General features: G+C 42.4%; 2 protein-coding genes across 2 annotated transcripts; both read left to right on the top strand.

Annotated features, from left to right (window-relative positions):
• The first annotated feature begins 4,897 nt into the window (after window positions 1–4,897).
• Window positions 4,898–10,612, top strand: ube2s (ubiquitin-conjugating enzyme E2S). The gene is made up of 4 exons (XM_040029931.1): window positions 4,898–5,095; window positions 6,724–6,871; window positions 8,810–9,000; window positions 9,085–10,612. Exons 1-4 carry the CDS (start codon window positions 5,093–5,095, stop codon window positions 9,442–9,444), a joined length of 702 nt encoding a protein of 233 aa, XP_039885865.1. The 5' UTR covers window positions 4,898–5,092; the 3' UTR covers window positions 9,445–10,612.
• A 220-nt stretch (window positions 10,613–10,832) lies between these two features.
• On the top strand, window positions 10,833–23,410 carry LOC120732378. The gene is made up of 6 exons (XM_040029926.1): window positions 10,833–12,665; window positions 14,771–17,235; window positions 17,895–18,049; window positions 18,537–18,602; window positions 18,891–19,076; window positions 19,282–23,410. Exons 2-6 carry the CDS (start codon window positions 16,484–16,486, stop codon window positions 20,277–20,279), a joined length of 2,157 nt encoding a protein of 718 aa, XP_039885860.1. The 5' UTR covers window positions 10,833–12,665; window positions 14,771–16,483; the 3' UTR covers window positions 20,280–23,410.
• Window positions 23,411–23,719: the final 309 nt, after the last annotated feature.

Below are 23,719 nucleotides of genomic sequence, written 5' to 3' on the forward strand. Positions count from 1 at the left end.
CTCACACACACACTCTCTCACACACACACACACACACACACACACACGCGCGCGCGCTTCTTCCCCGCGTCTAATCACTGAGCTGATGCTGCAGCGCCCCCTAGTGACGAGCCTGATTACTGCTGACTGCGGTGATACAGACTGAAGTTAATGAAGTGAGCTAAGCCTCGAATAAAAATAAAAAACTATATTCTAGGAAAAAAATAACTAAATTATAACTAAACTAAATGAAATTAAGTTGTACAACCACCAAACTGAAATAAACGAAATAAATAAATAAATAAAAATATGTAGGAAATGTTGTTTTCAAAGCCTGCCCGACTAAGGCTTTGATGCATTGTTTGGTGAGACTTGAGATTTCTACATGACTGCCTTATTCTATTCTGAAATAGTGGACAATGATGTTTGCAGACGACATTGTGATTTGTAGTAAAAACCAGGAGTAGGGCGAAGAGCTGAAGAAAGTCAGTAGAAGCATGACTAAACTAGACTAGACTAGACAGGTGAAAAGGTAAAGTTTCAAGGAGCAGAGGTTGCAACGTTGGATGACTTTAAATTCCTGGAGTCACATCCAAGACAACAAACAGTGCATAAGAGAGGTTAAGAACAGGCAGGGTTAAGTGGTTGGAGACAAGTGTGGGGGGTGATTTGTGACAGAAGGATAGCAGCAAGAGTGAAAAAAATGGCTTACAAGATGGTTGTGACACCTGCTGTGATGTCTAGTTTGGAGACAGTGCCACCGACAAAGAGACAGGAGGCTGAGCTGGAGAGGGAAGGCTCAAATGGTTTGGGGATGTGCTGTGGAAGGATGGTGGATGTATTGGACAAAGGATGTTGAATGTGCAGCTGCCAGGCAGAAGGAAAAGAGGAAGTCCACCAAGAAGATTCATGGATGTCGTGAAGGAGGGCATGCAGGGTTGGTGTGTCACAGGAGGATGTTAGGGGCAGGGTGAAATGGAGGCAGATGATCTGATGTGGCGACCCCTAAAGGAAGGAGTCGAAAAATGTATATATTCTGAAATTATTAGCAAATTATTATTAGCTCTTAATAAATATTCTCCATAGTATAATAATAAAGTTAGAACTTAAAACAATTAAAACAGAAGCAAGTAAATCCATAAACTGAAAACTGTAAATTTTCAAATTTACATTATTACAGAAAAATGTTAAATCTGTCTGTTTTATTGAGATAAATGTAATTATTTGCATTCCTGAACAGGAAAAGTTTTAATGGATAGATGTTGCACTTGAATAATTTCTTAAAGAAGTCCAGTGTGGGAAAACTAATTCTGTTTAATGTGTGTCTAATAGATAACAAAATATTTTTTAGTTTTAAACAGATTTTATGACAAGTAATCTAATAGATTTGTTAATTACTGTAACTGTTAGGGTGACAAAGCTTTGTCTTACTGTAGAGGCTAAGCCTACGCTTGAAGCCACTGAGGTATTTGTTGACGGGGATGACGCGCGATGTCACTGGTATGCATGAATATATTAAACTTGATACAGTCCAATAACTCCAGCCTTACTCATCTTGTCCTTTAGATTCTTTATTTCCACGATTTAACATAGCAGCGCAGCGGTCACAAACTGTTTGCCTTCCTCCGATCAACAACACACCTGCTGCTAATTACGTGTGTCTACCTTAAATACATTCACCATACAAGAAAACTCAAAAAGTGACCTCTAGCGGCATACATGAGGTATCAACCCCAAAAGTTCATAAAATATGGCAGTGTTTTGGAATCACTTAAAAGATCTCTCTAAACTTGATTATAAACAGTGGGACAATTTTGGCAAAAAGGTCAAGACTTGGTCACAATGACCTGTCTGATCGAGCATCAGTATGCGGAAAAAGGGTGATTTAAGTGACTTTGAACATGGTATTGAACATTGATTGGTGGTGTGGTGTCAGACAGACTGGTCTGAGTATTTCAGAAACTGCTGATCTACTGGGATTTTCCCACACAACCATCTGTAGGGTTACAGAGGATCCTAAAAAAGAGAAAATATCTAGTGATCGACACTTCTCAAATGCTCAAATGTCAGGGGTCAGAGGAGAACGGCCAGACTTTTTCAAGCACATGGGAAAGCAATAGCAACTCAACAAAAGCATGCAGAAGAGCATTTCTGAAAGCACAACATGCTTAAAGCTACAGGGCTACAATCATACTGGGTGCCACTCCTGCCAGGTAAGAACGGGTAACCGAGGCTACGTCCACACGTACACGGGTATTTTTGAAAACGGAGATTTTCCGTTTTAAAAAATAATCCCGTCCACACGTAAACGCAGAAATGAAGGAAAACGCTGCTAGGAACATGCCAAAGCAACAGGTGGCGATATATTCCTAACCGTGTAGAAATGTTGGCCAATCAGAAGTCTAGAAGCCTCGGTGGGAAATAGTAAACAAGGATGGGGCATAGAAGCAGAACCGAGTCGTATGTGTGGAGGGACAGTAACTGTGTGTGTATATGTAAGCATTTAAACACTGCAGAGAGTACAATTAACAGTAACAGTATGGTAGAAATTAATTTCACCGAAACAATAACGTGGTGCACAGTGTGACGTCAAAAAAGGCACACACCTTTGACGCTGCGCTTTCTGTCCACACGTAAATGCAAAAACGGAGTTTTCATAAATATACATCCAGGCAGGAGTTTTTAAAAATCTCCGTTTTCAGTGACCAAAAACGCCGTTTACGTGTGGAGGAAATGTGCAAACGCATAGAAAAATCTGCGTTTTCAAAAATACCAGTGTACGTATGTCCACACGGAGATTTTTTAAAAACTTCTGCCAGGGTGGATATTTTTGAAAACTCAGTTTTTGCATTTACGTGTGGACGGAGAAAACGCAGTGTCAAAGATGTGCGCGTTATTGTTTCGGTGAAATGAATTTCTACGATGACGGACGTAGAGAAAATACTGTTAATTTTACTCTCTGCAGTGTTTAAATGCTTACATATACACACACAGTTACTGTCCCTCCACACATAAGACTCAGTTCTGCTTCTATGCGCCATCTTTGTTTACTCTTTCCCACCCAGGCTTATTGACTTCTGATTGGCCAACATTTCTACACGGATAGGAATATAGCGCCACCTGCTGCTTTGGCATGTTCCTAGCAGCGTTTTCCTTCGTTTTTGGCTTTTATGTGTGGACGGGATTTTTTTTTATAAACGAAAACGTTTTCAAAAGGAGAGGCTATGCGTTTTCGTTTGAAAACGCATGGTTTTCTCTCCCGTCCACACTGAGACGGCGTTTTCGCTCATGGAAAACGCAGCGTTTTGAAAACGCTCTCGAAAACGCATACATTTGAAAACGGTGTTTTGGTGTGGCAGTGTGGACAGCCAAAACTGAGACTTTCTAAAACGATGATGCATGTTAGTCATATGATGCAGTCATGTGACCAATTAAACTAAGATAGCGGAGGGCATTCTACAGAAATTGTTTTGTTTGCTCTCAATTTTGACAGCCCTATTAAAGATTAATATCAGTCTGTATATGCTCCAGATAGGTTTTCTTCAAATTCTTTAACTCTCACTCGCGTTTTGCAACTTTGCACCTTTGTGTTACTTACAGCAACAACTCCACCTTATTGTTAGTCCATTTAAAAAACTCTGTGCTTTTCCTCAAAATTTTGCAGCAATGTTTCAAAGAGCTGGAAAGTAAATAAGCAGCAGACAGAAATAAGGCAGGTCAATCGTCTTGCGTTTCACGCATGCGCAGTACTGGAAGTGTTTTCAGTCGTTTCAATGTGGACGTGCAACTCTGTGAAAACGACTGAAAAACGCATGGACGCCGAGCGTTTTCAGGCGAAAACGCTGTTTTCAGATCTATCCGGGCTAGTGTGGACGTAGCAGGCTCACAATGATTGGACAATCAAATACTGGAAAATGTTGCCCAGTTTGTGAGTCTTGATTTCTGCTATAATATTAAACATGAAAGTACACATCCATCCTGCCTTGTCCCAATGGTTAGGGCTACTGCTGGTGTTGTAATAGTGTGAGGATATTTTCTTGGCCAATTTTGGGTACCAACTGAGCCTACCTGTGATTATGTCCATCCCCTCATGACCACGGTGTGCATATTTTTTGATGGCTGCTTCCAACAGGATAATACACCATGTCACAAACCTCAAATCATCTCAAACTGGTGTCTTGAACAATAAAATTAGTTCACTGTCCTCAAATGGCCTCCACAGCCAGTTTACCTCAGTCTAATAGAGCACCTTTGGGCTGTGGTGGAAAGGCATATTCACATCATGGATGTGCAGCCAACAAATCTGCTTCTACTGTGTGATGCTGTCGTGTCAATCTGAACCAAAATTTCTGAGGAATGTTTCCAGCACCTTGTTGAATGTCATAAAGAATTAAAATAGTTCTGAAACCAAAAACGGCTCCAGAGCAGTACTAACAAGGCGTAGGTCACCTAAAAGAGGGTCTGATGAACAAATGTTAATTGTGTTATTTTTGGTGGTGTATTGCTCAGGCACGTTTCTGTACTACACGAATACGAAAAAAACTGTGAGTGTAATTGAATTCAGTTATTGTTATTGCCAATTAGAGTGAACTTAATTAACCAGCATTAAAAGAAATCTATCATACAACGTAACAAAGGTGACCCCGCTTATCAAGTTAAGTATTTATCTATTGAATAAATTAGGCTGGCTGGTTTAAACAGTGGGCGTTTCTTAATTTTGGTGTTCAATGTAGCTGGTGCTGATCTTTCAGTATCGATTAGATTTGTGAGTTTTTCAAATGGACCTATCGCTGGCGTGTATCAGATGTACTTTTCACTCTATGTGGCTGATAGGGCTTTTTGATGTGACGCAGCTCTATCGCTGCATATCGATTGGTCTGTCTCTTCTGACGTTTCACACCACTATGCCGGTCATTGGCTTTAAGGTTCAACTGAGGATCGTATTTTTGTTCCTGTGTCAACGTAGAGAAGAAAAGAAGAACGGCGATCATCAGCCAGTCGGCTAAGTTTTCATCGAATATAGTTTTTCACTCCTCTAGGCTCTATTAGAAACGGTTCTTTATATCTGACACCAGCCAGACACCCACCACCCAAGCAGAGCTCCTTTTTGAAGATGGTAAGATCAACCTCTTAGCTAACAGCTAATGGGAGACACTGCTAGCTCTAACCGATTTTTTATTTTTTATTTTTCGATTTTTATGGGCGGTTGTGTCTATTTGTTGAAAGTTAATGCGTTTATTAAAGTCTTCAGATGTATATTGGTGTAATTAATAAGTACCTTTATACAAAATAGAAACTATTACCACTAAACCAAAAGCTTCTTTAACACGAAATCTAATCGAGGCATTTGCTAGGCTAGGTATGCTAACGGTAACATAAAGTTAACATTGCCCGTCGACTGTTTAACTGGTATTAATTATCTACTGTTGTGCCTTTAAAGCATACTTCAAGTTGATCAAGTTATAACTCATCTGACTTCTGTGAGGATGCTTAACGTGGTGCGGGGACCGCTGGCTCGATGATGAAACCGTAGCTCCCCCAGAGGAGCTCCAGCTCATGTTCATTACGTAAATACGTGTTAAAATTAGGAAGATAATGACTGGCAAGCGCAGATTACAGAGACAAGCTTGTGTAAAATGACAGCAGATCCGCAGCGGAAAATGTAGATGGTCTCAGGTGGTGCCGATTATAGATTTTTTTCTTCTTCTGCCATATGGCCGATCGACACATTATTAAAATGTGTGGAACGAAATCGTCAAAGCCTTACAAAAAATTATGTTTTAGTGTGTAATGAGTCGATACCTACCTACATAATAAACATTTTGATAATATGTTAAATTTACTTCACTCAGACTCGCTGTATATTAAAGAAAAGGTGTCCAGTGTGCTAACAGACCAACATGTTGAGGCAGTGTCATATTTATTTGTTAGTCCAAGTTTAGGAAAGTAAACACGTGGTTGTAAAATGTGTACATCTACAGTGACAAAGGTTTTTGCAGTAAGCCAAAAACGAAGTGTGAAATAAATATTTGAGTAGACTGAAATACAAAAAAAGGTGAAAATCAGAATGTAGAGGAAATAGCCTTAGCTTTAGCCACTTTGGTTGTCAACATAAACTGCCTAATGCTGAAACTAAATATTTTCAAAGATTAAAAATGAACTAAAATGAGCGAACCCATTCTGGAAATTAAATGAATGCTTAGAAATAAAAAGTCAAAACATGTGAAAAATATAAACTAGTGGGCTTTTTTATTTATTTTTTTATTTATTTATTTATTTTTTTTTAAGTCCCAAAGTCAGCTGAAATAACACTGAATAATATGGGACAGTTGTTGCTATAGAAAAGGAAAATAAATTTACATTGTACAAACTATCACATAACAAATGGGGAGGGGGGGATGTAATGAAATGTGCTTCATTTTTTTTTTCTGGACTTCTTGACGTCAAAACTGCATAATTTGTTTAAGTCTAGTTCTCAGCATTAGTAACACGTCCCAGTGTCCTACACAAAGATATTCTTTTCTTTTTTTCTGAATCTGGTGATCCTATATTTGTTGGGGTGTTTTGTTTTTTTTTTTTGTTTTTTTTTCCCAGCTGCTTTGGCTTACATGCTTTAAATGTAAAGCTTTATCTTAACAGTACCTGAGGTGAAGTTACAGCCTTCATTTTTCCTCATTCTTAGTAAGAGTACAGCTTGGTCATTCCTGTTAGCGCTGTGGCTAAACTATTGTTATGTCTCTCCAGAACTCCAATGTGGAGAATTTGCCCCCTCATGTTCTTCGCTTGGTCTACAAAGAAGTTTCAGCTTTAGCAGCAGATCCACCCGAGGGCATTAAGATTTATCCCAGCGAAGAAGACATAACAGAGCTTCACACAGCAATAGAGGGACCAGGTAAGGATTATGATATAGTGTCATCACTTCACACTTAGAGCAGGACCGACACAACTCTTGGGAGTAAACTCACCACGTGTATTTGCAGTATGGTCTTTTCATAATTTAGGGCTTTAGATTTGCAAAAGTTTCTTTAAGATCTCTAGTTTGAACCAGATTTGTTGAGTTTGTCCTGACTCAAAATATTTTATCATAAAAGATCAGTACAGAGCATTTCGTATTTCATTAAATAGACAAATTGTCAGAGACTGATGAGTAAAATAAACTTAATGAAATCCATACTAATTGTATTACTTCTGTCCTCGAATAACTAATGTGGAAATTTATTTTCAAAACCAGCGATAAAATATCCTAGTTTAGTCACCTTGCAGCTTGTATTTTCAAGGGTTTTTTGTGTATTCTTAAATATATTATCTCTCAGGGTTTTTCCTGCATGCAAACATTTCTAGGTTTCTAACAAAAATATTGTAGCCCATTTTCTTTTTAGGCTGTATTTTATTTCCTTCAACATTACATGCGTTCTTGTTTTTGAAAATGTCCAGAAATAAATTCAGATTTCTGTTAAGTAAGGTGACAGACACTCGCCGCCTTCACTGTGTGCCAGTCAGTTGTGCTAGTGTGTTATAGTCATTAATCAAAGGGTCACCCGTGTCCAGGAAAAACCCCGAGTTCTGCGTCATGTTCGCAGCAAACTGTGCATTTACAGTGTGTTAGTTACTTCACCACTTCACATCCAGAAAAACAGCTTCAAACAATAATATTTAAAGGCTGAGAGTTTCTTATTGATAGCCAACTTTGTATTATCAGCTCAAGGTAATAACATGACTGGTGATGGCTGAGCTGAGTCAGCCGTCTGCTCCATGATTTTTAGGTATTATTGAAGCTTAAATGGAAGCCATCAGCTTTGATGGAATCTTTTACTATCTGTACATAATTTAGTTTTTGGGCTGTTAATTTGTAGAATAATAAATCGTCAAGGCCTGTTTTACATTTCTATTCCCCCCTTCGTGGAGCTTTCAAAATTTATGCTGTTGTGTAATCACTTAAATTATGGGTTTTGTGGGTGTTGTTAATATCATGTGAGGCACATAAGTCACTTTAAACTATCATGATATCTTGCCACTATGCACTCATTGCTTCAGACGTTATTTTTTAAGTAGGCCTTGAAGAGCCAGACACTTGTCCACATTTTCTACTCCTCCACAGAGCCCCGTCGCGGCATCAGTTTCATTTATTGGGCACTGACATTTATATCTGATTTCAGATCAGGTAATTCATTATGTTAAAGCAGCAGTACAGTGTGTTTCATAATGTCAAATTTTTGTCGTTGCTACTTGGCATACCTGGTTAAAAGCTGAAGCGTACACAAACGGATGGTGATGATGGTCAAACAAGAAATATCAGATTATTTCATTGGATACTGATAGAAGTTAAATGCAGGAAATTGACTTAAGAGCAAGTGACAAGGATTTGAAATGGCCTCGTAAACTTCCTTACTCTTCTCTCGCGAAAGAATATTGTGTTTATTTCACTTTGTTACCGCTGATGACAGGATAATATTAGATGATTTTTGTACACAAATCTCCTGTTCCCTAAAAAGTCTCCTCGCTTTAAGAAACCAGTCTAACAGATGGTAAGATTAAATCTTCGACGCTGGCACAGTTTTCATTCTGGAACCTTTTATTTTATTTTATTTTTTAAAACCAAGACTAGGTGTCAAGGAAAAGTGTCAGGTGGTATTTCTTCGGCTTTGAAATATTTGCTGTTATGTGACAGATTTGAAATGATAGTTAATGTGCTCTGTGACTGACTGACTTGTATGCGCTGAATGTGTGTTGTCAGAGGACTCGGTGCAGCTCTGTGACCCTCTTTTTCTGGATGAAGTTTGGCAGAGTCAGGACATAATGTTCATGTGATGAATTCTTTATACTTCAACAGAGGGAACTCCATTTGCTGGTGGCATTTTCCGAATGCGTCTGGTCCTCGGGAAGGACTTCCCTGCGGTTCCACCCAAAGGGTATTTCCTGACCAAGATTTTTCACCCCAACGTGGGTCATAAGGGAGAGATCTGTGTCAACGTGCTGAAGAGGGACTGGAAGGCAGAACTCGGCCTCAAACATGTCTTACTGGTAAGAAGGATGATCTGTGTGTTTGTTTCAGTATCGCTTGTGTTGAGGCCACTAATTTCACATCTTTCCTTCACTTTCCTACAGACAATCAAGTGTCTTCTAATCCATCCGAACCCAGAATCGGCTCTGAACGAAGAGGCCGGCCGCTTGCTGTTAGAGGACTATGCTGAGTACGAGTCCCGGGCCCGCCTGCTCACAGAGATCCACGCCATGGGCGGCACTTCTGGGCCACCTCAGGATCCTAATGACGGCCCCCAGCCAAAGAAGCATGCAGGTGACCCGATGAAGAGAGCGGGACCCAGTGCGGCGTCTGTGCCAGCAGCTTTGGGTAATGGAGCCAATGGAGCCAGCACCACCACCAGCAATAGCAACAGTAGTAGTAGCACTAATAATGTAGCAGGGAAGAAGAAAGCAGATAAAAAGCGTGCGTTGAGGAGACTTTAATACCTCCATAGAAATTCTCAGTGTGTGTGCGCGTGTGTGTGTGTGTGTGTGCGCGTGTGTTTGTGTGAATGTGGGAGAGTAAATTTAAATATTGAAGTATACTGATGATGTTTTTGTTCCCTTTGATTCTTTATACCCTGAAAATCCAGACTTCCCACTTTGTACTTATACCTTATTCTTTGTCTTTCCATCACTCTGTCTTGTCCTGTTGGTGTCACGGGTTTAATTCTTCCCATACCTGAAGACAGTGACAAATTGTTGCTTTTCTGAAATGAAAGAATACACTTTCAGTCTAAAAAAACAAAAAAAACATCATGCCATCAGTTGTGATTTTCCTTTGGCCTACTGTGAATGAATGATACTTAATGCGATTCACTGTGCAAACCACGGCCTCTGATGTCTGTCCATTAATGAGATATAGCTCCTGTCGTCTCAGACTTAATAGCAGCCATTTTTTTTTTTTTTAAAAAAGCGTTTCTTGGTAAAAGCAACTGTGATGGTACTGTGTACTGCGCAGCCCGACTCATTGTCGAGTCTGAACCATGATGCTACCTTAAAGTCAGGTTTTTAAATTCAGCTCAAAGGAAATGATGGAAGAAGGCGCTTAAAATTATGCAACGTCCAAATTGTATTCTTCGTTTTGTGATCCAATTTAGGTAAAGGTGTAAAGGTATGGATTGTTTCAAGTAAAGGAAGTCTGCTGTTTTTTGTTTTGTTTTTTGTTTTTTTTCTGACTTTTTAAAACTGTTTCACTGACCAGTATTTTCAAAAGCTGTTTTTAATCGACACGTCCATATTCAGCTGTCTTGTGGTTGTGTGTGAAGATGTAGCTCAGTGGCTGTAAGGGAACAGGGTAGATGGCATGCGCATGCCACCTCAACTGTTCTCTGTATTTAGGCATACTGTGGTGTGACTCGCTTCAACTACCCCTGCCTCCTAACAAAAGCAGCATGTCCTCTCAGATGCACCGCACGCCGACCAGTCGCGTGGGTACCAGAGATGACAATGCCTAGTTTGAACCAACTTGCCCCTCAATCTGTGGCAACTGCAGGGTTTCTTGGGCAAATTTTCTTTCCGTTCTTAAATGCATGCGGGGCCTACATTTCCCAAGGAAACACACTGAAGCGCTGTTTTAATTTGGATGGAAAAGGTGCCTCTGAAACTCCTGTTACTGTGCACACTGTCTGGCTGGATATCTTGTGTCCATTTTAAATTATTTAAATTAATAAAATGTTGAAATACCAGAAGTGAAATGGAAAATCAACTCCTGTTTGCGTCTTTTCTTTGGTCCTCTTCTGTCAAGCAATGTTGAAATTGATGCTAAGAACAAATGCAAATGAGGCTTTTCCAGTGACGTGTATTAGCACATTTTGTTTATAGTGGTCTCCTGTTCTGCAGTGATGGAATAACCATTATGAGGATTAACGAGTAATTGCATCCACCCCAGCAAACCAGTGAGTCGAAGTGCACCCGATAGAGCGTCATTGGTCCATCTAATGAAGGGCTCCACTGGCCTCTGCTGCCAACATGCAGCAGCCCACCCACCTGTGTAGAAATAGCAGCCTGCCATGCAGGTAATTATCAGACCCTTCTTAGACACCTGGGGCTCCGTGTAACCCTTTACACCTTCCTCAAGACCCGTTTTGGAAGTGCTTACCTCCTTCAACACCTGGTATAAACATCCATGCGGTGAAAACCCACACCGTGCTATTAATCATAAACACAGTTTCACTGAAGATTTTGACGTGTGTGAGATATGTAGTCTGGGTCAGATGTAATATGAATGCATGCTGGTGTTTCTGTCACATAAGTGCGTGACTCATCCTGTAGGCCTGATGTGCAGTCAGTGATTTCATTTATTTGGAGGACAATCGTCGGGGGATCAACCCTAAACCCGGTTTCATTCATGCGTGGTGGTGATCTCAGAGGATCGCGAGGTTTGTAAGACGGCGCAAACACTTACAAACCTACAGTTATCTCTCATCCAACTATCCTCTTTTTCTTCTCTGGATTTCCACCTGCCCGGCTCGTCCTACTCACAGAAATCAAGACTTGTCAGTGTAGGTTTGAGTCTAATTGACAGTTTCGTTCACGCTTCAGTGTTAAGGCTTTTGCGCCAATCCTCTCCCCTACCCCGTTTTCATCGCTTTCATAATTGCCACCAACATAATGACACAGTTGCTGTGGCAACCATGTCTGTGTCTCTCTTTCTCTCTCTCTCTCTCTCTCTCTCTCTCTCTCACACACACGTACACAAACACACTTTGGATCTTCCCCTCACTTTACCGGCTGCTTTAAATTTTGCAAGTTTTCTTCCGTTTTTTCGGGGAGGCTTTTATACATTTTTTTTTCATTCTTTATATATTTTTTACTTCTTCGGGAAGAACATCAGTCAAATCCCTGGTCGACATTTTTTTTTCCGTTTATGTTTATTTATTATTTTTTATCAGAGCCAGTAAAACGTATCCAGGCCTTCAGGGGCGCGCAACTAAAGATGGAAATTAAATGGAGGAGAGTAAAGATGAACGCCACCAGTTGAATGGGCCTATTGACCATCAGCGCCGAGCGGAGCGCGGAGTCTCATCAGCGCCTGTCTGACCGGCCAATCACAGCGTCCCCCCCCCCCCACTGGTGGACCTCCGTGAGGCCAGTCGCAGTTTAGGCGGTGTAACCTATAGGCTATCGCGTGGAGACGATTAACTGAACCAGTCTCAGTCAGTTTCTAGATGGAGAAAGTGAGCCTGGCGGATATTTTGTTGGTGAAAAGCTTCACATTTTTGCGCACCTGACATGCGAATCCGGCTACTTTGCGTGCTGTCCGGGATAGTTACTCTGCAGGCTAACTTGTGCCGTACACCAGGCGGAAATTTCCGACGTAGTGTGTAGATGAAGTGCTTTGTCACATGTATCAGAAAATCTCAGAACATCTCGTTGTTCACCGACTCTCTCTCCCCTCCTCTCCCGCTCGCGTCCCCCCCCCCCCCCTTCGTCTTTCCGCCGTCATGATGGATTATCAATAGCCTGATGGAGACACAACAAGCGCGATCGAGATTTGCTGCACTTCTAAAACACACGGGCAATTAAAATAAGTGGCGCATCCAGCAACAGTTCACCATCTTCTGCTACAATAACAGGCTGCCATCTGAGAAACCGCTGAGATACAGTGCGCAGGCTCTTCCAGCGCTCCTCTTCAGCATCAAACCCCCCAGAGCAGCGCACAGGTAAGGCACGACATTATGCACCTTTTATTAATGCAACGCCAATTACGGAATTGCAATCAAAGCTGATTGATAAGTCCTCTGTGTGTTTGTGCGTGCATGAAAATTGAGTTTGGCATCAGTTTAGACGCATCCGCTGATCTGAAGGCTGTCAAACAAAAACATTTGAATGAAATCTGCGCCACACAAAACATCTGCGGGCTTGATTCCGCGAACACCTCTTTTCCCCCCACCTCTTAATCACTTTAATCGACAAGTGGCAGCAAACTGCGACATTATAACCATATTGGTATTAAGAACACTGATATCACACGCACACACCGACTCATCCAGCCGGACTACACACACACCGGCACGGATACACCCACGCACTCTTAGCCTCCTGATAGATGCAAGTCATGTCCATAACCCGCATGCTTGTTTGTTGTAAGTTGCAACTTATTAACACAATGAAGGATGTAGTGTAGTCTGAGGAGTCTGTGTCCACATCCGTTCGTCTGATGCAAAGTAAATGCGCAGCATATATTCGCCGGTGAGACCAAAAGCAGCCGCTGCTCCGCGCGGCTTTCGCTGCAATTAGACGTCTTTTTGCGCACACGCAACACACGACTTGTTTGCGCGATTTCTCCCCCCTCCCCCTAAAGGATTCACACCACAGTGCGTTTTGCAACAGCACGTCTAGAGGAAAAAAAAGAAGGGGAAAAAAGGGGCCATTTTGTTTGATTTTTTTCAACAAACACCTGTTGAAATGATTGCATGCCCAGCCGTTTGCACAGCTCCTGCAGTGAAAGAGGCCCCAAGGTTCGTTTGCTTTGACACACTGACAAATCTAGGAATTTGGAGTTGTAAGTGATTGGGTTGTCCTCCCTCCTGTGGCCATGCAAGTCAGGGCTGCTTCCTCACACATGTGAATGTGTGCCTTTCACCCCTTTGGTACAGTTCTTCCTCTCCCCCTCCCTCTCTGCTGCATTGCTTCAGCACCACACTATACAGACATCTAGAGGACCAGATTTATGAATAATAGCAGGGGGGATTGTTTTTGTTTTTTGCCATGGATCAGTCTTCTGTAGTTTAAATACATTCAGGTTGAAAATTTCAATGTTGGGCATCTGCATATGCACGTTTAGCAGGAGCGGTTTAAGGATTTGGTCAAAAAATCCTCATGAAGTGGAAAGATTGAGAGCAGAGCACAGACATTACGGTGACGGGAGAGTTGGGCAGCGTTGGCGGATGACGGTGCGAGGCATCAGGTGTCATCGTGTTGAGAAGGAGACGTGCAGATGTGACTTTGAAATCTGGTTTGGCTAATGGGTGTAGATTGGATTCTACCTCCCTTCTCTTTCACTGCCTCTTTCACTCACACACAGACAGAGCTGCAGTGCTATTCTGAGAGAGTTAGCTGCCTCAACCCACGCACAGAATCTGAGAAAGAGAGAAAGGCAGAAAAAGGAAAAGGAGGGGAGCAAGAGGAATAAAGGAGAGAGGCAGAGACCGACTACGAGGGGGTTTACAGAATGCCAGCTTTATTCTCTCACATGCATGCATGAACACACTCGCACAGTAAAGGGTTTCTTTACTGTTTCACATTCTTTCCCTCTTACTCTTCCAACAGCGGTTGATTTGCAGTTCTGATTAGCACTTCTCTTCTCCTCTTGCGTGTGGCATGGACTGTGTTTGCAGATCTGTTTGGTGGTGCTGTTTGTGTGATGTGTTGTATTGGTAAGTGCTGGGAGAAATGTACTTGATTCTGTGCCACCCACACACCGCCCTCCCACTCATGGTCGTCTCTGCATCTATACCTCTGGCTCTTCCCGCTCGCCACAATCTCTTTGCTCATTTAAATCCCTACCCTGCATTTATCCCTCTGCTCCCGTTCTCTATCACTGGCTTTTCAGTGATAGTTCCTCCTGCAACCAAACAGGCACACTAAAACACATGCACACACACTTGCAGCTTTCCACGATGCACATAGTGCATTTAATAAAAATAACTGTGGTGTGCGTGTGTGTACCCAAAATGATCACACACACTCACAAAGAGGGTCAGTAAGTGTGGAGAAGAGGTTGCAGAGCTGCTTTCTAATCTAATGTCTCTCATTTGTATTGCAGTGGACATTTGGCCAACGATTTTCCAGATTTGTCCGTACGTAAACCCGAAGACAGTTGTGGAAATCAAGCAGAACGCTTAGAAACGACAAGAAGGGGGAAAAAAAATCACCCGGAGAACTCTTTTGGAACATTAGTCAGTGGGAGAGCTGCTGTGCTTCGTGTTTCTCATTTTTCCTCCACTGAACTCTCCTCAGAAGGTTAGAGGAGCATGTAACTGAAACAAGTGGAGCCCTCGGTGATTTCAGCATTCTGTCTCCCCCATCTGTGCCTACATTCTCTGCTACAGATAGGGACATTTTGATAATTACATATAATTATAATTTCTGTGGGAGACAGATCTGCCTCTGTCTATTATTGCCAACACCTCCAACACAATAACTTCACACATTTACATATTTCTCCACAAAAGTGATATTCTTTCAACATCGGAGACAAATCAGGAATAATTTTACTTAGAGAGACATGTCACACGGAGAAGCAATGTGCCATTCACTTCATATCTAATTAGCGATACAGTTGAGTGACACGGGCAACATTTTGTGCCTACAAGCTGAAGGCAGAGCACTTAAAATCATGACATTTGCCTCATTTGTGCAATGTATTTTACAGGCTGGGAGTCGTTTCTTTGCTTTATGATTACTCCCAATTTTCAGTGCTTGCGGTCTTCTAACACTTAACCAGAGCCATTCTCATTATCACCCACAGCCCAGTCACAGTAACGGTCCGTGCCAGGCGAGTACTGAGCACAATAATCCAGCCATAGAAAAGACTGAGATAAAGTACACAGTGTATCTATAGATGTGATGGGTGCCGAGAACAGGCTAACGTGGAGATAATGCGGTACTCTATAGAAACTAGGCCACACTAATGGACAGTATTTATCAGTGGTGCAGTCATTTATTTCCATTTGATATTTTACTATGGCAAAAAGTGCCGAATATATAAAAACAAAATAGATTTAATATCTTTTTCCTTTTTTTTCCCCCCCCAGAAAGGATTTGCTTACAGGTTAAACAAGTGCCATTTCTGAATGTACGTAGTGCCAGGCTGTAAAAGGAATGAAGAGAACAGATAAACTTGTTTACATTTAACAAAAAACTGGCCATAGTCTATTCTTTAAGTGCCATCAGCGCAGGAATGTACAGGAATGCCATATTCTATTAAAAATACTTGCTCCTAACTTTGTGGTTGCAAAGCGTAATTTCACCCCTGGTAGTAAATGAGATGTTTGTTCTTTTGTTCAGTAGGGCATGTAGGATGAGGCATTAAGGACTAAAAGCATGAAGATTGTTGTTTTCAATCTGTGCTTTTTACAAAACTGCATCCATTTGAGTGTTCTCGAATCGAGAGGGGTTTTTAGAGGGCAAGAGATGAAGTCATTACACTTTCAGAGCTCCCTTCTAACAGGAAATTAAAAACATTTTAATACCATTATCACCAATTATTGAAACTTACAAAAACATTTTGATACTGTTTGTACTGTTTTTTTATTTTTATTGTTCCCGACCTTTTCTATTATTATAACACCTTATAAATACGAACAACACAAAAAATTTCAGATTTCATCAGCCAGCATTAGTGAATGAAACTCCAGTACCCAGTACATGCTGAATGCATCACATGCCATTTTAGTGGGTTAAACTGCAGAAGCGGATACACCGTTGCAACTGCATTGACTCAATAAAAGAAAATAGATGTCTTAGTCATGTAAAAATGCCGCCCACCACCAATCTCCGAGTCCTCGCTGTCTCCCTCCTCTCCCTCCTCACTGCCCCTCTTGCTACCGTCGTGGAGGCCTCTCCGTCCCCACCTCCTCAGCACCTAGACCGATCAGGGAGACCGTTCACGGAGGAGCCCGACACTGGTTCCAGCTCCTCGCTCATACTCCTCGCCATCCAGGCCAACCTCAGGCCAGCTGCTCTCCAAGGAAGGACAAAAACTCCAGAAACGCTCCCAGAAACCGCAGAGGAAGTTCTAGAGACTCCTCCGAGACCCCTGCCCCAGGTAATGTTCCCCAAGAATGTAACTTCAGCAGAGGCCCTCGCACCTCCTCTAGGTGCAGCCCAGGTGGCACCTGTAATGGATGTATGGGTGGATGGATGCAGAGGATATTACGATGTAATGGGACACTTTGACAGCGCTTTCAACTGTTCCAAGGACACATTCATCTATTGCTGCGGAACCTGCCACTACCGCTTCTGCTGTCCAGACCGAAGTCGCCAACTGGACCAGGACAACTGTAAAAACTACGACTCTCCGGACTGGGCCAAGCCACAGACGGAGCCCATGATTACACCAGATGACTTAGGTGACCCAGACTTTGATCCACTGAAGCAGCAGAGCCACAACACGGGCTTTGTCATCGGTGGCGTGGTTGTGTTTATGGTGGCTGTCGCAGTAGGCATCAAGGTGGTCTTCAACAAGGTGCAACAGGAAGCCAACCAAAGGGACCTGAACATGCCCAGGTGAGGCTTACACGTTTTTTTTTGTTGTTTTTTTTAAATTTCATCACACCTCATTGCTGAATTCAGTACTTCATTTTGATGTATGAATATTGTAATGAAATTAGGTTTTCAGGACTCCATAAATGGCCTACATTCATCATTCTGGGCCCAGAAAAATGTTATTAGTCATCAGCTGAAACATATTTGATCTTCATCGAGTGACTGCTGCGGAAATCGTGGCTGTTTTGATTTCCTCTTGGCTTTCTTATCTCATATATGGGCCGTCGTCTTGGCAATAAAGATGGGCCTTTTGGTGTTTTTACTAGTTGCATCAGTCATGGAAGATGACAGTTGTAGACCAAAACGAAGTGTTGGTTGATCCCCTCAAGGAAGCCCTGCATGTTATTTTGGTTTCACATTTTCCATATTTATTCATCATTGTACTTAAATTTATCCGCACAGTTAATTGGTGATTATAACCGGTGTAAACCCTAATGTCCGACCACAAGATTAACATTCACATTTATTTATATTTAAGCCTTCATCCTCACATAGATGGCTGATATGTTGCTTATTTGCAATCCAAAAACAGCATTCATGGGAGGAAGAATTTAGTGCCCATACCCTGTTGCCATTTTTATCTCATGTTTCCTTTATTGCTTTTTTTATGGCATCTTTAGAGCTCTGGTGGACATGTTGCGGCACCAGTCGAGCCCAGTCCAGCAGGATGAGAGAAACAACAGCGTGGCTCTGGCTGTAGGAGATGGCCAGGGGACACTGGGGAGACCGCCGAAAAATCTCTACGCCCCCGGGCTGCCCAGCAAAGACAACAGATGTGAGAGTCTAGGGCTCGTAGCGCGTTAGTGAATAGCACGATCAGAGGTGCACTTTTGTAACAGCATCCTCTCTTTATGCAGAGGCACTTTGTGCTCGTCACGTCTGTAAATGGATGCAGCTTTTTTTTTTCTGTGTTCCTCCATCAAGATGTCTTTGCCGCTGTTTATGAGAGAGAATAAATTAAGAATTTTCAGTAGTGATGTGCTAAAAAATGAATCTTTAACCTCGGTAATTTCTCTGCGAGGGCCATGGTCATTTATAAATGATTCTTTTGGGGTCCTCTGTGTCTCTAATTCTCCACTTCAATATTAAAGTAGTTAATTGCACAAGAATGTGGAGATGGGTGCTTATGTGATCACGTGAAAATGAATTGATTTAGGTAGATACGCACGTAAAGTTTCTTTATTCCTTTTAGTTGAAGACACCGCTCAACTGCCTGACATCCATTTTGTGAGCTGATTACTTCATGTTCTTTTCACTTACAGTGGGCAATTTGCAACACAATTTCATCCACTCATCAGGCTCCAGTCCCAAGCACACTGCAACTATCGGTAAGGCAGCTGATGAAAGCCGGGCTCCCATGTAAATTGCATGTAATCACTTGGATGCTTCATTTACTTCATTCAGCTTCATTTGGAGCTCAAAAGTAGACTCATTCATTTCAACAATAATAATGATTATCATATTTTTGGTTGCTTGTGTTAGTGCTGAAAGCGAGTTCAAATCTGTCGCTTTCAGTGAATGTTAGAAGATTCACACTCTGCTATGTGCATCGCGCTATATCCAGAGGAGCAAATCTCATTTAACACACCGTCGTCTTCTCCCTTTGGTCTCTGCAGAACGCACACCTCGGATGAACAATGCTCAGCTGGCAGCTGGAGGCACCCTGCTCTCCAGTAAGCACAACAACACCAAATCGCAGCCTTCCTTCCACCACTCCCTGCACAACCTGGCCCAGCTGCCGCCCTCGTACGAGAGCGCCACCAAGCCTGAGCTCAACAGATACTCCTCACTCAAACGGCTCGGTGAGTATCGCGCTTTTCCAGGAATGAGACATGTTCCGTCTAAGCTGCGCTCCCCTTATGCTGCTTTTTCTGCAGCTGTTTTGTAAGTGCTGAAGCAGAGCGACACTCTTGACACGGGTGCTGTGAAATGCACGATGCATCATTATGTGCTCATGCTATTTACTGTGGTGATAAACAATTCAGAGAACTTTTGTTTGGCTTGCAGAGAAAGGTCTTGACGAGTACTCATCTGGGTACTGCACCACCAAGCGCCGGCCTCACACAGCCCAGCCGGCCCTGCAGTCGTCTCAGCACCACCTCCACTGGGGTGGAGACTACACCCTCAGCGGGCGAGGGACCCTCCCCAGACATGCGGCTCGGCCCTGGATCCCACCGCCACCTTCTGGCATGCCTGCTTCACCCACTCCCAATCCTTACCCTCTGGATCCCCCAGAGCCCCAGCACAACCCCAATTACGACACTCTCTCCAAGCCTCCGAGAAAAGTTAAGTCCACCGACCAGCTGCTCAACATGGGTGATGTCCCTGGAAACACCGGGACTCTGTCCCGGCTCTCCAAGAACCAGCAACACCAGTACTACAAAGCCATGGCTGCCTCCAATAAGAACTCAAACACGCAGACGCTCACCAGGAAGACCCAGGACAGGCAGGACAGGCAGGACAGGCAGGAGAGACAGGACAGGCAGGACAGGCAGGACAGGCAGGAGAGACAGGAGAGACAGGAGAGACAGGAACGGCTGCTCATGTCCCCAGACCATTTGGAGGAGAGGATGGGCGTCGGTGGGATGGGTGTTGTAGATCCGTACGCCCACACGGGAAGCGGGATCGTCCCCACCCTGCCTCGCCAGCAGAAGGCCCAGTCCCAGCAGAACGTCTGTGCAACGCCTTCCCTCGACCGGCACCACATGATCAAGATGAACTCTCATCCCACGTCCGGACGGGAGCAGGAGAGGACCACGCCTATGACGGGGCACATGAGCGGGGGCATGGGCTGGGCTGGGGAGGGGCCCGGAACCGGAGTAGTCATGGGAACGGGAACACTAGGGGGCCACAGTGCCCGGAGGATGGCTTTCGCAGCAAAACGGCAGAACACAATTGAGCAGCTACATTTCATTCCCGGAGGGGGCGGTGGGGGGTCAGCAGGGAGCGGGGGAGGAGGTAGTCAGGGGATCAGGACGGGGAGTAAAAATGAGGTGACGGTGTGAGGTCAGTGCCTAATGTAGAGTTTTAGATTAAAGGGACAGGAATATATCACCCTTCTGCATTTAACTATTAGACATTCAGCTACAAGAAATACAACTAGAAGTATAAAGTATTGTAACAGTATAATGTGTTTAGGCTATTCAAATTAGTGTTATCTTGTAATTAAATAGCTTAAATATGACTTACTTATAAAAACTAAAAATTAGGTAGGGGACATCTGTTCCAGTTATGTGATAGCCTACATCAGCCATATTTTGTATCTGAATTTGCCGCATTGCCATATACAGAGGTGCCATTACTTGTAGAAGGACTGACTGGGAGGGTGAAATAAAACCAACAGAAATGCCGTTCATACTTTAGTTTTTATATATTTTTTTCAAAAAGTACTCAGGAGCCATATTAGATAGGAAACCAGATGATATTAATGAAAAAAACAGGGTAAAGGAAGCGGAGGCCCGTGTGGAATATCCTGTCACAGAATTTCAAAGAACTGAGCCAACTACCTGGACTGCCACTCCGCTCGGTCCTCACCGACGAAGATTTATTAAACTGACTCTCAGATGAGGAGCCCGGTGGACCAGACGAGGCTGAATGATAACTGTGCGCCTGTTGAACTCTTCTGCACCGACCTCGTGCTGACTTAGTGAGACAGAACTGATTTTTTCTTTCTTGCTTCCTGTATAACCTAGAGGACAAGACGGGCTCTGTTTCTGAGCGACATGCAGCAGTCTGACACAACGCCACCGCCCGACGGGAACTGAGGACGTATCCACATTACTGATCTGATTCCATGGGTTGCCTACTTTTCCATGTGACCTTAGATTAAACCTCCAGAGGAACTCACAATCTCATTACTGTTACACTACGGGAGCGTAAGCTGATATAAGATTATGGGTGAGTTTTTCTCAATGTTTTCATCTATAGATCAGGACCTACCTGTTTGAAAAAAACAAAAACAACGGGCTACCAAATATTATAGAGCCATCAGTCACGGCGTTCCAAAAATTCTTGACATACACATACAAAATCAAGAGATAAAAGAACAGACGTATGTGTTCAGTTTACCAATAAAGAGGCAACTCGCTCTAACGAAGAGCAGAGGCTTCTCCACAGAGCACAAACGATAGACCATGACGCAGAGGTTGCACTTACACAACTGTCCTTACAAGCCATTTATGGAGATACAAAGAAAATCCCACACAGGAAGCTGGTCTGACAATCACCATTTAATTATTATCACCAGGTGACAAGTTATTAAAAAGTCAGCAACATTTTGTACAGACAGAAGGATTGGCTTCAGAGCAAGCCGAAACCCTCAGAGTCAAGAGCGAGGGCGACCTGAGGTCCTCTCCTGCGCGGCTCCAGTGTGCCATACAAGAGACTCGGATGGTTAGGAAGCCCTTCCCATCTTCAAGACAAAGACCTTGCTGTATCATAACGCACTTCAGCCAGTATGAAAAAAAAAAAAACAGAAACGGAAAAAAAAAAATCTTCATCAATAACAACGCTTTTCAATACTAAGGGCTATCCTATATACTGTAGTATGTGATATCTGTGGTCCATATAAAATGCTATCTCTTTCTATTGATTTTGTGTTGATATTGTCATGATGTATTAAGTATTAATGTGTACAAAAAAACAAGAGAAATTTAAGCACAGTTCAACGAGAATCAGAGACTAAACTTTGCACAAATCTAGCCCCTGATATTTGCACCAGATACAAGCACACTTTGTATCGTGTCCTCAAGGTTTACATTCTGTACAAGCACGGCTGAACGTGTGACCAATCAATGGAAGGTATTATACTGAGAGAGGATTTTCTTTTTTCTTTTGCTTTTTTTAAACAGAAATCGTCGGTAATAACGCCGATCAAAGAACGAACTTGCGCCGGCTTTCTTTTCTTTTTTCTTTTTCTTTGTGTTCAGTCATGTGGAAAAGCTACAGAGATGAAATGCTGATAAACAGAAACACATTTGGACAATCTTCCTACACACAGTGCTAAATGTAGTTGTTATGAATATGATGGAGTGTTATTATTAATAATTATTATAACTGTTATGGTTATTATTAACAATTATCTTACGATGTGATGTTCTTTTACTTGGTGGGATTTAAGTGTTTATTGTTTTTAGATAACTAGCATTCTCGCGACTAGTTGGTTTTTCATACATCTGGTCATAAACTCGAGTTTTTAAGACATTCCAAATCTTGATGCATGCCAGCTCCATTTCATTGAGAGGCATTTTTACAGGATGCCTGGATTTTAGGGTCATTGATGCCTTTATGGCCATTTTTCCAGCTGTATGTACTGTGCCTAGACATCGGCCTTATGACTTCTTGATCTTAAGTGATTACTTAGGTTTCCACTCTGGTATTGAATAATCTGCAGCCTTCTAAACGTACGCGTAGATGACGGCGAGGGATAGATGAGTTTGGGATGGGCCAGAAGTGATTTTAACATCACACGCAGTCTGCTGTCTCCTCTGCGGCAGCCTGCCCCAGTAACTTAAAAATGGGTTGTACACGCTGAACCCATGATGCCATAATGTATGTATGTATCGAATGAATGTTTATTACACAGGTTGGAGACAAAACAGGCGTCTAATGGAAACCTGATTGCTTTGAGTGCAGTGTCTTTTTCAGGGAAATAGGACAGGTGACATACAGTAGTGTTAGACTTTTTTAATAGAGCCACAAAAGGTCTGTAGCAAAGTCTGTAATATCTCACAAGCCATATCCATCGAAGCTCATTATCACAATTTTATAAATGGTTAATCTAATTTGTGCAAGTATTGTATTTTGTATAGCTAGTACAATCAGAATATTTTAAGTGATCTCTTCGGCATTAATTTGAAGATTCAGAAAAATTCTGTGTTAGTATTTAATGAACTGTACAGTGCCAAACTCATAACATTTTGTTGTCTTTTTATCGTCACACCCTCCTAGATGGCCACAGGGGTTATTTACTTTTTTCACAGAGGAGAGCGAATAGACAGCCGAGTGAAGCTGAAAAGCTCCTTTTCAGAAGGAAATGAATGAATATGGTGTGTGTTTTTAGCCATTATGAATTCATTTAGAGTGCAGATTCTTTAATGGCCATCTGAAGCGGACAGGGACAGTGTCCAGTATTGGGGAAAAAAAAAATTCATGGATTTATTTTGACGCCTATAAATTTCGAAACGACCCTTTTTTTATTGTTTAATGCATTGATCCCCTTGGATACGACAGTGACTTACAAAGAATTTGTATAATAAAGTTGGTGGGAAAAAAAAACTGTGATTCTTTTCTTGCGTTAATGCTCGTCTTTTCAACTCTTCTGTCTGGGTGAATTCAGGACTTCACCTGCACCATACTTTAAAGTGCTTCCCAACTTTTTCTTTTGTCATTAAATCATAAGAAAAAAAAAAAATCTCCATTCCCAGTCATCTCAGCATGGGACATG

This window comes from Simochromis diagramma, unplaced genomic scaffold, assembly GCF_900408965.1.
Source record: "Simochromis diagramma unplaced genomic scaffold, fSimDia1.1 OVJJ01000361.1, whole genome shotgun sequence".
In the NCBI taxonomy this organism is placed as follows: domain Eukaryota; kingdom Metazoa; phylum Chordata; class Actinopteri; order Cichliformes; family Cichlidae; genus Simochromis; species Simochromis diagramma.

Coding starts and splice junctions, on each gene's coding strand:
- ube2s (XM_040029931.1), top strand. Junction 6,872..8,809: donor CACAGCAATAGAGGGACCAG/GTAAGGATTATG, acceptor ATACTTCAACAG/AGGGAACTCCATTTGCTGGT. Junction 9,001..9,084: donor GCCTCAAACATGTCTTACTG/GTAAGAAGGATG, acceptor ACTTTCCTACAG/ACAATCAAGTGTCTTCTAAT.
- LOC120732378 (XM_040029926.1), top strand. CDS start 16,484: ATGCCGCCCACCACCAATCTCCGAGTCCTCGCTGTCTCCCTCCTCTCC. Junction 17,236..17,894: donor AGGGACCTGAACATGCCCAG/GTGAGGCTTACA, acceptor TGGCATCTTTAG/AGCTCTGGTGGACATGTTGC. Junction 18,603..18,890: donor CAAGCACACTGCAACTATCG/GTAAGGCAGCTG, acceptor TGGTCTCTGCAG/AACGCACACCTCGGATGAAC.